General features: G+C 43.4%; 1 protein-coding gene across 2 annotated transcripts in view; it reads right to left on the bottom strand.

Annotated features, from left to right (window-relative positions):
• The window catches only part of LOC147027842 (uncharacterized), a 219,053-nt gene that overhangs the window by 44,285 nt on the left and 158,414 nt on the right, over positions 1-16,354 (bottom strand). For both annotated transcript variants that reach the window (XM_085877510.1, XM_085877511.1), the window contains 3 exons: positions 15,300-15,437; positions 15,039-15,121; positions 228-356 (listed from right to left, as the gene is read on the bottom strand). In XM_085877510.1, coding sequence (XP_085733636.1) covers positions 228-356; positions 15,039-15,121; positions 15,300-15,437 — 350 coding nt within the window. The remainder of the gene's footprint in view (positions 1-227; positions 357-15,038; positions 15,122-15,299; positions 15,438-16,354) is intronic.

Raw genomic sequence — 16,354 nt, 5'->3', positions numbered from 1 at the left:
TCCGATCAAGAAATAATCGTGTATAATGACACAAAATGACAGTGGTGTGTATAAATATCTTTGTCATTGTTTAAAATAATAATAGTCAATACAAATTCGATGTTCTGACACGTTATGATTCAGAAGAGATGCTCAACATCATAACACTGTTTGGAAAACTGCAGATCAAAAAAATGAGGTGAAATGAAAATAAATAAATAAATAAATAAATAAATAAAACTCCTTACCAAACAGTTAAGCTCGCTGCTGATGCTACCACCTGTTGCCTGTGCATTGGGGCTGAGGAGGGTGTTCGTTGGTGCCACAGATATAATCTTCATGGGGATTCCCAGGATATGGGCACAAACTTGTGCCACCTGGAGGAAAAAAATTTATAAGGACACACGCTTGAGGAAACTGAGCATTCTGTGTACGAACATCATCCCCCCCCTCCCCCCACCACCACCCAACCACATGAAAAGAGCAAATCACATCGACACCAAAAGCATTGTACTTGGATCAATGGGTTGCAAATTTGTTCAGTAAGAATACAACGTAATGGGCCTTGTTATAAATGGAGAGACAAAAAGTAATCTTTCAGCACCTCAACGTGATGCCACCAACAATCGAAAAAGTAAAGACGATTCGATGTTTGGTCCGGCAGATCAAAGCAGGGCTTGAGACGTAATCGAGAAATATGCTGACTACCAATGAGTGCAATTTTGTTTCACGTTTTCAATAATCTTCATGGGCCAGCAGGATAGGCCTGGAGGTGTGCACAGTCGCCTCTGCACCGTCGAGCCTGAGTTTGAATCTCGACTCAGTTATAAATTCTCATCCTCGTGTTTCATTATCAGGGAGAGGCATAAATGTGTGTGCAATCTCTCGGATGGACATTAATCCGGACATCCCATCTGCCAGCATTATTTGGTGGACATTAAAGATCCAACAGTGTCAATTACGGAGAGTCGGCGAGCTATCAATGACACCATGACCAAATTCAAATCCCTGCTCTCACCGAGAGGGGCCACCGCCATGACCCTGCAAGAACGGATATTAGCCTGCAGTCACGTGATGCATACAGACGATGTCGACAACCTTTCATGACCTTAGATATTGTATACAACACGAGAATGACCACACTGTGGTCACAACCTACGACAAAATCCGGTAAAGGGCCGATTGGGAAACGTGCAATTAAAGCACTCTTAAAAGACGAACAATGCGAATGGGAAACACATTTACTGCGCTTTAAAAATTTAACTCGACCATTCTCATCCATGTCAGCCTCCGCCACAGTTATATCAAAACGAGCCGTTTCATCACACGGTCGGTCACGGGTTGTTTAACAAAAATATGGGGTATTAAAAAATTACGTAATGTTATTATTTTTCTGTTTTTTTCGTAATCTACATGATATAACGTAATGCTCGATTACCGTGTGTTCTGACGTACCATGCATTCTGACAGCCTTGACTAAACCTTACTATAACTGGACATACGACTACAGTCTTCGAGGTCCCTCGTCGTGAATAACATTTGACCCAAACAAAGCCAAAGGAAATCTGACACAATAAACCCGGGCAGGATATAATCAGCAGAGGCCTACAGGCCTGATAGCTTAGGCCCAAGATGGTGGCCATATCATTTGTATCTGGATGACATGGTGGGTGGTGTCAAGCAATAAAAGTGGGTGGGGTCTGGCAGCCGTCTGACCAATGGGTGCGCATTTCAAAATCAAGAACCCCAAAAACAACAACCACGCGAAGCTCTTGGAGACGTGCGACATTTCGCAGGTAAAAACGAGATAATTTTGCAGTATTTTTGTGGTGGTTTATCATGGTCGTTTCTGTCAGTGGAAAATGGGGAAAAAAATTGCGCATCCTGTCGTGTTTCAACATGGCCCTTTCTGTTCATACAACCTACTTAACACAACCTCAACATGGCCTTATCTGTTGATGAAACCTGCAAAACACAACCTCAACGTGGCCCTTTCTGTTCATACAACCTACAAAACACAACCTCAACGTCGCCCTATCTGTTGATACAACCTACAAAACACAACCTCAACATGGCCCTTTCTGTTGATGAAACCTACAAAACACAACCTCAACGTGGCCCTTTCTGTTGATACAACCTACAAAACACAACCTCAACATGGCCCTTTCTGTTGATGAAACCTACAAAACACAACCTCAACGTGGCCCTTTCTGTTGATACAACCTACAAAACACAACCTCAACATGGCCCTTTCTGTTGATACAACCTACAAAACACAACCTCAACATGGCCCTTTCTGTTGATACAACCTACAAAACACAACCTCAACGTGGCCCTTTCTGTTGATACAACCTACAAAACACAACCTCAACATGGCCCTTTCTGTTGATACAACCTACAAAACACAACCTCAACATGGCCCTTTCTGTTGATACAACCTACAAAACACAACCTCAACGTGGCCCTTTCTGTTGATACAACCTACAAAACACAACCTCAACATGGCCCTTTCTGTTGATGAAACCTACAAAACACAACCTCAACGTCGCCCTTTCTGTTGATACAACCTACAAAACACAACCTCAACGTCGCCCTTTCTGTTGATACAACCTACAAAACACAACCTCAACGTCGCCCTTTTTGTTGATGAAACCTACAAAACACAACCTCAACATGGCCCTTTTTGTTGATGAAACCTACAAAACACAACCTCAACGTGGCCCTTTCTGTTGATACAACCTACAAAACACAACCTCAACATGGCCCTTTCTGTTGATACAACCTACAAAACACAACCTCAACATGGCCCTTTCTGTTGATACAACCTACAAAACACAACCTCAACATGGCCCTTTCTGTTGATACAACCTACAAAACACAACCTCAACATGGCCCTTTCTGTTGATGAAACCTACAAAACACAACCTCAACATGGCCCTTTCTGTTGATACAACCTACAAAACACAACCTCAACGTGGCCCTTTCTGTTGATACAACCTACAAAACACAACCTCAACGTGGCCCTTTCTGTTGATGAAACCTACAAAACACAACCTCAACGTCGCCCTATCTGTTGATACAACCTACAAAACACAACCTCAACATGGCCCTTTCTGTTGATACAACCTACAAAACACAACCTCAACGTGGCCCTATCTGTTGATACAACCTACAAAACACAACCTCAACGTGGCCCTTTCTGTTGATACAACCTACAAAACACAACCTCAACATGGCCCTTTCTGTTGATGAAACCTACAAAACACAACCTCAACATGGCCCTTTCTGTTGATACAACCTACAAAACACAACCTCAACGTGGCCCTTTCTGTTGATACAACCTACAAAACACAACCTCAACATGGCCGTTTCTGTTGATACAACCTACAAAACACAACCTCAACATGGCCCTTTCTGTTGATACAACCTACAAAACACAACCTCAACATGGCCCTTTCTGTTGATACAACCTACAAAACACAACCTCAACGTGGCCCTTTCTGTTGATACAACCTACAAAACACAACCTCAACGTGGCCCTTTCTGTTGATACAACCTACAAAACACAACCTCAACATGGCCCTTTCTGTTGATGAAACCTACAAAACACAACCTCAACGTGGCCCTTTCTGTTGATACAACCTACAAAACACAACCTCAACATGGCCCTTTCTGTTGATACAACCTACAAAACACAACCTCAACATGGCCCTTTCTGTTGATACAACCTACAAAACACAACCTCAACATGGCCCTTTCTGTTGATACAACCTACAAAACACAACCTCAACATGGCCCTTTCTGTTGATGAAACCTACAAAACACAACCTCAACATGGCCCTTTCTGTTGATACAACCTACAAAACACAACCTCAACATGGCCCTTTCTGTTGATACAACCTACAAAACACAACCTCAACATGGCCCTTTCTGTTGATGAAACCTACAAAACACAACCTCAACATGGCCCTTTCTGTTGATACAACCTACAAAACACAACCTCAACATGGCCCTTTCTGTTGATACAACCTACAAAACACAACCTCAACGTGGCCCTTTCTGTTGATACAACCTACAAAACACAACCTCAACGTGGCCCTTTCTGTTGATACAACCTACAAAACACAACCTCAACATGGCCCTTTCTGTTGATACAACCTACAAAACACAACCTCAACATGGCCCTTTCTGTTGATGAAACCTACAAAACACAACCTCAACATGGCCCTTTCTGTTGATACAACCTACAAAACACAACCTCAACATGGCCCTTTCTGTTGATACAACCTACAAAACACAACCTCAACATGGCCCTTTCTGTTGATACAACCTACAAAACACAACCTCAACGTGGCCCTTTCTGTTGATACAACCTACAAAACACAACCTCAACATGGCCCTTTCTGTTGATGAAACCTACAAAACACAACCTCAACGTGGCCCTTTCTGTTGATACAACCTACAAAACACAACCTCAACGTGGCCCTTTCTGTTGATACAACCTACAAAACACAACCTCAACATGGCCCTTTCTGTTGATACAACCTACAAAACACAACCTCAACGTGGCCCTTTCTGTTGATACAACCTACAAAACACAACCTCAACGTGGCCCTTTCTGTTGATACAACCTACAAAACACAACCTCAACGTGGCCCTTTCTGTTGATACAACCTACAAAACACAACCTCAACATGGCCCTTTCTGTTGATGAAACCTACAAAACACAACCTCAACGTGGCCCTTTCTGTTGATACAACCTACAAAACACAACCTCAACATGGCCCTTTCTGTTGATACAACCTACAAAACACAACCTCAACATGGCCCTTTCTGTTGATGAAACCTACAAAACACAACCTCAACGTGGCCCTTTCTGTTGATACAACCTACAAAACACAACCTCAACGTGGCCCTTTCTGTTGATACAACCTACAAAACACAACCTCAACATGGCCCTTTCTGTTGATACAACCTACAAAACACAACCTCAACATGGCCCTTTCTGTTGATACAACCTACAAAACACAACCTCAACGTGGCCCTTTCTGTTGATACAACCTACAAAACACAACCTCAACATGGCCCTTTTTGTTGATGAAACCTACAAAACACAACCTCAACGTGGCCCTTTCTGTTGATACAACCTACAAAACACAACCTCAACATGGCCCTTTCTGTTGATACAACCTACAAAACACAACCTCAACGTGGCCCTTTCTGTTGATACAACCTACAAAACACAACCTCAACATGGCCCTTTCTGTTGATACAACCTACAAAACACAACCTCAACATGGCCCTTTCTGTTGATACAACCTACAAAACACAACCTCAACATGGCCCTTTCTGTTGATACAACCTACAAAACACAACCTCAACGTGGCCCTTTCTGTTGATACAACCTACAAAACACAACCTCAACGTGGCCCTTTCTGTTGATACAACCTACAAAACACAACCTCAACGTGGCCCTTTCTGTTGATACAACCTACAAAACACAACCTCAACGTGGCCCTTTCTGTTGATACAACCTACAAAACACAACCTCAACGTGGCCCTTTCTGTTGATACAACCTACAAAACACAACCTCAACATGGCCCTTTCTGTTGATACAACCTACAAAACACAACCTCAACGTGGCCCTTTCTGTTGATACAACCTACAAAACACAACCTCAACGTGGCCCTTTCTGTTGATACAACCTACAAAACACAACCTCAACATGGCCCTTTCTGTTGATACAACCTACAAAACACAACCTCAACGTGGCCCTTTCTGTTGATACAACCTACAAAACACAACCTCAACGTGGCCCTTTCTGTTGATACAACCTACAAAACACAACCTCAACGTGGCCCTTTCTGTTGATACAACCTACAAAACACAACCTCAACGTGGCCCTTTCTGTTGATACAACCTACAAAACACAACCTCAACGTGGCCCTTTCTGTTGATACAACCTACAAAACACAACCTCAACGTCGCCCTTTCTGTTCATACAACCTACAAAACACAACCTCAACGTGGCCCTTTCTGTTGATACAACCTACAAAACACAACCTCAACATGGCCCTTTCTGTTGATACAACCTACAAAACACAACCTCAACATGGCCCTTTCTGTTGATACAACCTACAAAACACAACCTCAACGTGGCCCTTTCTGTTGATACAACCTACAAAACACAACCTCAACATGGCCCTTTCTGTTGATACAACCTACAAAACACAACCTCAACATGGCCCTTTCTGTTGATACAACCTACAAAACACAACCTCAACATGGCCCTTTCTGTTGATACAACCTACAAAACACAACCTCAACGTGGCCCTTTCTGTTGATACAACCTACAAAACACAACCTCAACATGGCCCTTTCTGTTGATACAACCTACAAAACACAACCTCAACGTGGCCCTTTCTGTTGATACAACCTACAAAACACAACCTCAACATGGCCCTTTCTGTTGATACAACCTACAAAACACAACCTCAACGTGGCCCTTTCTGTTGATACAACCTACAAAACACAACCTCAACGTGGCCCTTTCTGTTGATACAACCTACAAAACACAACCTCAACGTCGCCCTTTCTGTTGATACAACCTACAAAACACAACCTCAACGTCGCCCTTTTTGTTGATGAAACCTACAAAACACAACCTCAACGTGGCCCTTTCTGTTGATACAACCTACAAAACACAACCTCAACATGGCCCTTTCTGTTGATACAACCTACAAAACACAACCTCAACGTGGCCCTTTCTGTTGATACAACCTACAAAACACAACCTCAACATGGCCCTTTCTGTTGATACAACCTACAAAACACAACCTCAACATGGCCCTTTCTGTTGATACAACCTACAAAACACAACCTCAACGTGGCCCTTTCTGTTGATACAACCTACAAAACACAACCTCAACGTGGCCCTTTCTGTTGATACAACCTACAAAACACAACCTCAACATGGCCCTTTCTGTTGATACAACCTACAAAACACAACCTCAACATGGCCCTTTCTGTTGATACAACCTACAAAACACAACCTCAACATGGCCCTTTCTGTTGATACAACCTACAAAACACAACCTCAACATGGCCCTTTCTGTTGATACAACCTACAAAACACAACCTCAACATGGCCCTTTCTGTTGATACAACCTACAAAACACAACCTCAACATGGCCCTTTCTGTTGATACAACCTACAAAACACAACCTCAACATGGCCCTTTCTGTTGATACAACCTACAAAACACAACCTCAACGTGGCCCTTTCTGTTGATACAACCTACAAAACACAACCTCAACATGGCCCTTTCTGTTGATACAACCTACAAAACACAACCTCAACGTGGCCCTTTCTGTTGATACAACCTACAAAACACAACCTCAACATGGCCCTTTCTGTTGATACAACCTACAAAACACAACCTCAACATGGCCCTTTTTGTTGATGAAACCTACAAAACACAACCTCAACGTGGCCCTTTCTGTTGATACAACCTACAAAACACAACCTCAACGTCGCCCTTTCTGTTGATACAACCTACAAAACACAACCTCAACGTCGCCCTTTCTGTTGATACAACCTACAAAACACAACCTCAACGTGGCCCTTTCTGTTGATACAACCTACAAAACACAACCTCAACGTGGCCCTTTCTGTTGATACAACCTACAAAACACAACCTCAACGTGGCCCTTTCTGTTGATGAAACCTACAAAACACAACCTCAACATGGCCCTTTTTGTTGATGAAACCTACAAAACACAACCTCAACGTGGCCCTTTCTGTTGATACAACCTACAAAACACAACCTCAACGTCGCCCTTTCTGTTGATACAACCTACAAAACACAACCTCAACGTGGCCCTTTCTGTTGATACAACCTACAAAACACAACCTCAACGTGGCCCTTTCTGTTGATACAACCTACAAAACACAACCTCAACATGGCCCTTTCTGTTGATGAAACCTACAAAACACAACCTCAACGTGGCCCTTTCTGTTGATACAACCTACAAAACACAACCTCAACATGGCCCTTTCTGTTGATGAAACCTACAAAACACAACCTCAACATGGCCCTTTCTGTTGATACAACCTACAAAACACAACCTCAACATGGCCCTTTCTGTTGATACAACCTACAAAACACAACCTCAACGTGGCCCTTTCTGTTGATACAACCTACAAAACACAACCTCAACATGGCCCTTTCTGTTGATGAAACCTACAAAACACAACCTCAACATGGCCCTTTCTGTTGATACAACCTACAAAACACAACCTCAACGTCGCCCTTTTTGTTGATGAAACCTACAAAACACAACCTCAACATGGCCCTTTCTGTTGATACAACCTACAAAACACAACCTCAACATGGCCCTTTCTGTTGATACAACCTACAAAACACAACCTCAACGTCGCCCTTTCTGTTGATACAACCTACAAAACACAAGCTATGTGTGAACATGACCCAACAGAACTTTAGACTTTTCCTGTGTTCACACAATGTAATCTGCACACATGCACATGAGCATGTATCCACACCACAGACCATGAGGGGACTCGGCTCTGCAATATTGGCACCACAGGGGGATGACCAGCTCATGGGGTTTACAGTCGATGGGAAATGAACACATCAACTAAAGTTCAAACAAAACAATTTTTCAGCACAGTTCGTTAATTGCCACTTTGTCCGATTCCAACCAGCAATAAAAGCAAGAAGGGCACTCGGTAGAGCACATATTGTACCTTTGCCAGGCTGATTAGTTTACGTTTCATATCCCATTGATAGGCCGCATCTGAATTCAGATCTGAACTTAAATTTAAATTGGCTTATTTTTGTCAACTAACCAACTCATCCACCAAGTTTTGTCTGAATCAGTCCACAAGTTTTTGAGATATCCTGCAAACAGACAGACAGACAGACGTGAAAACATCCGTCCTCCTTCGGTGGGTGGAGTTTAAAATGCAAAAGGATGGAGGGATCGATGTTACTCCAAAAAGTATGTAAACAAGGTTGGGATGGTCATAAGAAATGATCATGTGAAACCATCCTTACCCACATCTTTCTTTGAATAATGGTTGTCCCTTGAACAGACTGTGTGTGTGTGCGTTCGATACAACTGTTTTTACTCGGGACAACCATTATTCAAAGAAAATACTGATGAGGTGATGGAGATGATGATGGAGATGATGGAGATGATGATGGAGATGATTTTTTATTTTTTTACCGGTTTTGACCGATCTCAGTTTTTTTGGCCTTTTCGGATTGAAAAGTGATCCCTGCCGAGACAATCAGCTGAACAGACCAGGTCGGCTCTCATATGTACAGCCCAAGTGACTTTTTAGAGAAGATACTCCAACTTTAATTTTGTATGTAGCGGGTGGGACCATCATTTTTTCCGCACCTTCCCGACAAAGGAACTCTGAAAGAAATAAGATTTGTCGTATGTATGCATGTTCATGTTTTTTTTGCAAAGACCGCTTGGCCGACAACCACCACATTTGGCACACAGACCAAATCCAACTCGGGGATTGTCATAAGGGTATTTTCATCCACCAACTCAGCCTTTAAAAATCTTGAAGACCTCTAAAAGACCCTTTAAGACCCGAAAGACCATTAACACCTTTAAGGATCTCAAAGACCCGAAGACCCTTTAAGACCCATAAGATGCTTTAAGACCTTGAAGACTTTGAAGACCCTTTTGATCCCAAAGATCCACAAGACCCTTGAAGACCAATTAGACCCCTTACACCCTTGAGGCAGATTGGATCCTTGACCATGTAGAGCTTAAGACCACTTGGACCTTTGTACATGCTTTATAGATTCGACTCGTTCGACCCCTTAGACACTAACGATTATTGGAACGCATCCTTTGGACCATCTGGAAGGTTTTAAATACAAACCACACAAATATCTATAGTCTTCCTGCAAAACACAGACTATACTTTTTCAGCAAGTAATGCACAATGTCGACACCTTTTGTGGGTACTCTGCTATCGAATATGTAAAGAAGAAAGTTTGTTTGTTTATGGATTCGGACCGTGCAGGAACCAGGGTGACCAAACTTTGCACAGCCTCCTCTTTCATCAAGAGGAATGTCGAGCGCTATGATTGGATTAAAAAAAAAAAACAACAAATAACTGACCTCAGATAAAATCAGATAATTTGGATACTATGCTTATAGACCGTCTGCATTTTTTCCTCCGGGAGCTATTGAGTAATATGTATTGTGAAGATTGTATGTTCAGGTTGTAGTGATTTCTTAACAACATTCATCAACACAAATTTAATTATCAGAGTATTTCATTGAATTTCCCCAGGTAACACCAGGTACTTCAGTTTGCGGAAAATACAGAAAGCTCTTTCCAACCCCTCAATCACGTACAAATGTTTCGTGCAGTACTTTCTGGATGGGATAGAAAATTCAATTTTGTATACTAATCAAACTTGTTACCATGATTGCAGAAGAAAAAAAAAAATCACAAAACTGTTCATAAATGACCAGAAAGCTAAATATTCACAAACAAAAGTTGGACTGTGCAGCCACGCTCGCTTGGCCAGCATTGGCGTTCGGTGGGGGAGTTAACACGTCATACCCTGAGCCAGGAGAGGGGCAGAGCTTGAACTACACAGATATAAAGAATGTGCACTACTCACTCATTTTCATTTAATTTTTCCATTTATCCGCTTTGAGAATGCAAACACAATCCACAAGTTGTGTGTGTGTGTGTGTGTGTGTGTGTGTGTGTGTGTGTGTGTGTGTGTGTGTGTGTGTGTGTGTGTGTGTGTGTGTGTGTGTGTGTGTGTGTGTGTGTGTGTGTATGTATGTGTATGTATGTGAGCCAGCCCATCAGGTCCACCTCAGTGCCGCCATGAGGCAGGGCTGAACGGATCCTCACCACCTCCCCCCTCCCATTCCTGCAAGGGGATGGGGCGAGTAACTCCTCTCCTCTCCCCCAACATGCTGGCACCTAGTTCAGGCCTGGCCCAGACCACCGCACGGGTCTCAAGGCTATGAAGGCATTCCAGTATCCGGAGGATTAGTGCTTGGAGATCAACTCCCCTTACCAATTTCCACCGGGTCTGGGGATGCTGAAGCTGCCTGACGATGCACCCTGCGACAGTCCGAAGGGAGTGCGGGTCAGAAGCATGATCAAATAGGAATGGGGGAAACCATCGGCAGAGTCTAACTCCGCTAAGGCCCACCGCCGCCAGCCAGGGCCAGGACAAGCAAGCCAAATCGGCATCCCAATGGGAGCCATAGGCAAAGCCCAGGCTCGCCTGTTTTGGTGACCAGCAACATGTCCGGCCTTTAGTGGGGTCAGACCACCACGAGGCATGAGCCCAAAGCTGTGCAATCACTCAGCACATCTGTGGCGCCGGGTCGCAAGGTCCCAGGCCGCAGGCCCGAGCGCAACTGACCAGGCTAGGTCTTTACTATGCTCTACTAAGCGGAGCCGAGTGCTGACCAAACCCTTGAAGGCAAAGACTCAGGCCCATCAACCAAAGGACACAATATTCCGGCACATCTCCACACGCTGTGAGACTGTCGAGGGCAACTTTTGCTCTCACAGTTCCAACCAGTCCAGCTTGATGTCACATCTGGACTGTTGTACTCTGCAAGGGACCCCTGAAAAACTGGCCATTGGCTCCCAGCACAGGGAGAAAGCCTCTTCGAGGAATATCGCATGATGCGTTGATCGGAGTGCTTGTCCACAGAGAAGTGGCCACCCAAAAGGGTGACTGCCTCAGTGTAGGCTTGCTCCAAGGATGTAGACCAGACTGTGACCAGGTCATCCCCACAGATTCGGAACGGCTGTGAGGCTCATGAACCATGATCATCTCGGTGCCCTTTGGCTTGTCTCGCAGATGTTATTCTGGACTGTGCCCACCAGAGGCGATTTATGTTGAGGATCAGCCAAGAAAGTGGGAGGTCCATGAGGACCCCCCCCCCCCACCCTCAGATTGACCCCCTCTTCACCATTGGGCCACTTTACCATCTGTGTTGTCACACAATGCTCCAGCAATCCTAGCAAAGCCAGCCTTATGCTGGTAATACCATGGAGAATCACAAAATGTGGTTCCAGGAAAAGTGCATCAACTCTGCAACTACTCAATCCAATTCAACATCATTTGAAGATCATATCCTCGTATGCATTCATGAAAATTTAAAAGTCTACGACAAATACGGCGGATTTTACAATGAATTTGAAAACGTCAAGATTCTCCAATACTCATTTTGACATCCACAAACAAGAGACATTTTCATAAAATAAATCAGAATACATGATCCTTTCGAGAGACATTTTCAATTTCAAGAGTATATTTTCATCAAATCAGAAGACATTATGATGAGAACAGAATATCTGGACGGGAGACAATTTTTTCTCGTTATTCACATTTTTCCCATGACCTCGACCTCGTTTTCATGAGCACAGAATATGCAGTCAAACCTCATTATATATCAAACCCTGCTTATAGCGAGCTCTCAGATATCATGAAACAATTACAAAGACCAGGTACCAGTTTCAAGCAATCGGAGTTTCCTTCTGAGAAATTTGGATACTACGAACATTTGGTTATGTAATCAACCTAATTTCAGGCCCCAAAGACATCACACTTCATTGAATTACTGACCCATGGATGTAATAGTTTGAGTTAACCTTATTGCGGAGAGCTTTTTTCTGCGTGACCGCATTCTGTAGGGATGAGATGTGATGTACACAGATCTCATAGAAGATTCTCGCGATGATGTGGATCACATCTACTGAATGGTTATTGGATCCTGACATGTGTTTGTTTCTCATTTTCATCATTGAACAACTTCTCCCCGCCGACGATAGCTACCAATTGCGAAATCAATCACGTTCTGTTAATATTGTCAGTACAGGTGATTGCTCCACATCAGGGATGTCCACGGGAATTTCTGTAATTTCTGCCACATCATAAGCAGCAGGCATCATGGTAGCAGCTTTGGTTGAGGTGAGGGTCTGCCTTTGTTTGACCGATTTATGTGGATGTTTGAAATACATCAGCAAAATGGTGGGTGTGAATCGCCCTTTCTGGATGGTCAATAGGCTGAAAGGAGTCGCGGAAACAATTAATCAATCTTCAGTTATTACAATCTTCCAACTGATCATCTGGATTGCTCAATCAATGGGAAAACTAATGTGTTGATTTGATAATGTAACTCATCACGAGATCGCACAGAAAATTAAATGTCATTGGCACAGCATCAGGATGCAGCATTCTTAGTTTTCTCCCGGACCACATTGAGAAAATGACCACAAAACTCCTCCATACATTTATATCTGTTCTAAGATATCTACCCCCCTACAAACGTAACATATCTATACGAATAAATGTTACTGTGTGCGTCAGAAAGACACTGCTCGTGGGCCGCAGAATTAACCAGATGTCATGCCGATAGACGTCCGTGCCTCATGAATTCAGCTGAGCAAACCACGATGTCACCAGAAGTAGTCTAAAGTGGTTTAAACCGCACCACCATTAACCTGAAACCAACCTAAACCACCAAACAAGGCAGCCAGGACAAGTGGAATTCACCCCCCCCTTCCCCCTCCCCCCCCCAAGGCAAGAATATTTATTAAGAGCAAATGGCTTGGGAGAAGGAAATAAGAATGAAAGCAATGCACAAAATAAATGATGCAACCAACAATAAAACAACCCTTAACCCCAACCAACATGTGCTCTTCATACCAATGAACAATCAAAAGATTCGTCAAATATTTATGCCTTATCTGGGCCCATCAGACACACCAAGAGAGATAGACATGGGGAAATTCACAAGACAGGAAGAGATGGTCGGCAAACTGGCAAAGCCGTGTCAGAGTTTTTGGAGGCAGTTCCAGTCCACAGCAGGGCAAGCGTTCTGTGGCCAGAGCGAGAGAGTTTGACCATGCCACGCAGCCATTTTGTAGTTCAAGGGACAGGCAAGAGGTCGAACCGTTCACCAATGAAGCACAGCCTTCTGATGTTAGATCACTAGCAACACTTTTTATCACTTCTGGCACGTGCCCTCTCCCTCTCACTGGCCAATGGTCCTTAATCGGCAGGGCAACTCAGCACAACGGCATTCCCACAGGCGTAATGGCTGCACTTCGAGCTCTCTGGGGTAAATCGGGTGTCTTTAACGACACCCATCCCACTTTCCCACCAAAACTCATGCTACAAGGCCAAGTGAGCACTTTAAAGAGGAATATTTAGACAGATAAAGGATAAGGAGATTGGGACCATACTCTGTGCAGAGCGTTGGTGCTGCTTAAGTAGTTTCCTTGGCTATTGGGAACAATCCTGGATGGGTCGCCACTCCGACACAGTATACCAGCAAGCTGGCACTCATTTTGCCGACCTTGGAAGGATGACAGGCCGAGTTAACCCCACCTTGTATTAATTTAACAGCTGAGCGGGATTTGAACTCAGGACCCAAGGATCCAAAGCCTGCCGCCCGAACCATTAAGCCAACACCAGGTATACATAAAGGATAAAGACAATAAAATTTTTGGGACAAAAGTTGCGTTACCCAATCAAGATAGGGAATAATTTAGACTTTAATAAAACATCAAGAATATTGCTGTTTACAACAGTTGGAAAAAAATTAATTTGGGAATGCAACACAGCAATGATGGGCTAAATGGCCTCATTGACTTGTTTGTGGTCATAGAGAAGTGTGTGATCCCTCATTACACTCAGTGTAGTCATGTGGAAACTGTAAACCCTTTGTATATTAATTTCCATTCTCCATACGGAATATCTGTATCTTAATTAATTGGTTCAATTACCAACAGGGAATCAACCTTCGAACATGGAGGCGCAAAGTTCTGTCCCTCTCCCTGCTGAAAGGGAACCCTGCCAAACAATGCTCGATCACCCAAATGCCATTGTTTCATGAGTTTTTCTTTTTTAACATCAATTTGATCAAGAATTTAAGCTTTTTATTGTGATATTAAGGTTAAAATGAAAAAAAAACAAAAAACACATATATACAACATTTGGCAATTTTCGAAGCTCACACACCTTGGTGTTGATACCCTGACCACACTCAATTCCTCCATGAGAAATGGTTATTGTCCCATCATTAGCATAAACAGAAACAGCACCTGAAAAAGATGGAGAACCAACAACTTTGCCATGATGAAGTTCATTCTACGCATCTGTCTTATTTCAAAGCTTTCCTTACGACACTCACCATCCTTTTTAACACAAACATTTCTGCGTCTCACACACACATTTCACCAAGAGAACAGCCGACCAATAAAAACAAAAATAACTACTCACAGAGAAAGTGTCCGAAACTCCACGAAATGCCATATTTTATTGGCACAACTGACAGGCCTCGTTTCTTCCACCTGTTGGATGCATTGTAGTGCACGATGTCCGCTTGCCTGTTAGTCACATCTGCCATTTGCAAGAGTTCTGTTCAAATGACAACCATCGCACAAATCACACACACACATGCAGAGTACACAATTGAATCTCGAGCTTGGAGAACTTACAAGAGTAGGATGGTCCACAAGTTGCACGCTGCACTTCAACTTTCAAATGGTGTCACTTCATCCCAAACATTTTCCTTCATCACTCATGGATAGCGGAAGCCTGGTGTTGGCTTAGTGGTTAGGATGGCGGCTTGGGATCCAAGGGTCCTGAGTTCAAGCCCCGTTGGCTGCTGAATTAACACCAGGGGGTTGACTCAGCCTGTCATCCTTCCGAGGTCGGCGAAATGAGTACCAGTGTACTGGTCCCGGTATATGCCCCGGTTCAAATAGGTGTACCATATCCCTGTGTGTCGTAAGAGGCGACCAGGGTTGGCGTCAGGAAGGGCATCCGGCCATAAAACATTGCCTCAAGAAAAAGCCAAACCCCTGCACAGCAGGGAAAAATGGCTGTAAAAACGGTCATTTTTTATTTATACTCATGGATAGCGTGCATGCAATGGTGACGGCAACCTTTAAGAAGGTGCACCGATGCCGCTGCAATTTTCCATTGCATCAGCAGCAGCTTCATGTGCAGGAAAGTGATAATTGGTAATATCATAAGAGGAAAATTACAACATGTACGTGTTACAAAGAAGAGTCCTCAGTTCAAAATTAAAAGCACTCGGAAAAAAAAAAATGTTTCCTCAGCGCCAGCGAGCTTCACAATGGTTCACAAATTTGTTGGAAACCATTTCCTTCATACTAACCAAATGTATGGTATTATAGCAGTCAATGGAATTATATCAATTCATCTCAAGCATACATAGATGATATTGTTTCTTTTGAACATTACAACCCACCCCCAAAAAAACTTGAAATTAAAAAAACATAAAGGATCCACTCTTCTCGTAATGGCAG

The sequence above is a fragment of the Eptatretus burgeri genome, chromosome 4 (genome assembly GCF_056783735.1).
Source record: "Eptatretus burgeri isolate ZD-2024b chromosome 4, Ebu_testis_v1, whole genome shotgun sequence".
NCBI lineage: Eukaryota > Metazoa > Chordata > Myxini > Myxiniformes > Myxinidae > Eptatretus > Eptatretus burgeri.
This window is presented reverse-complemented; position numbering and strand designations above follow the sequence as displayed.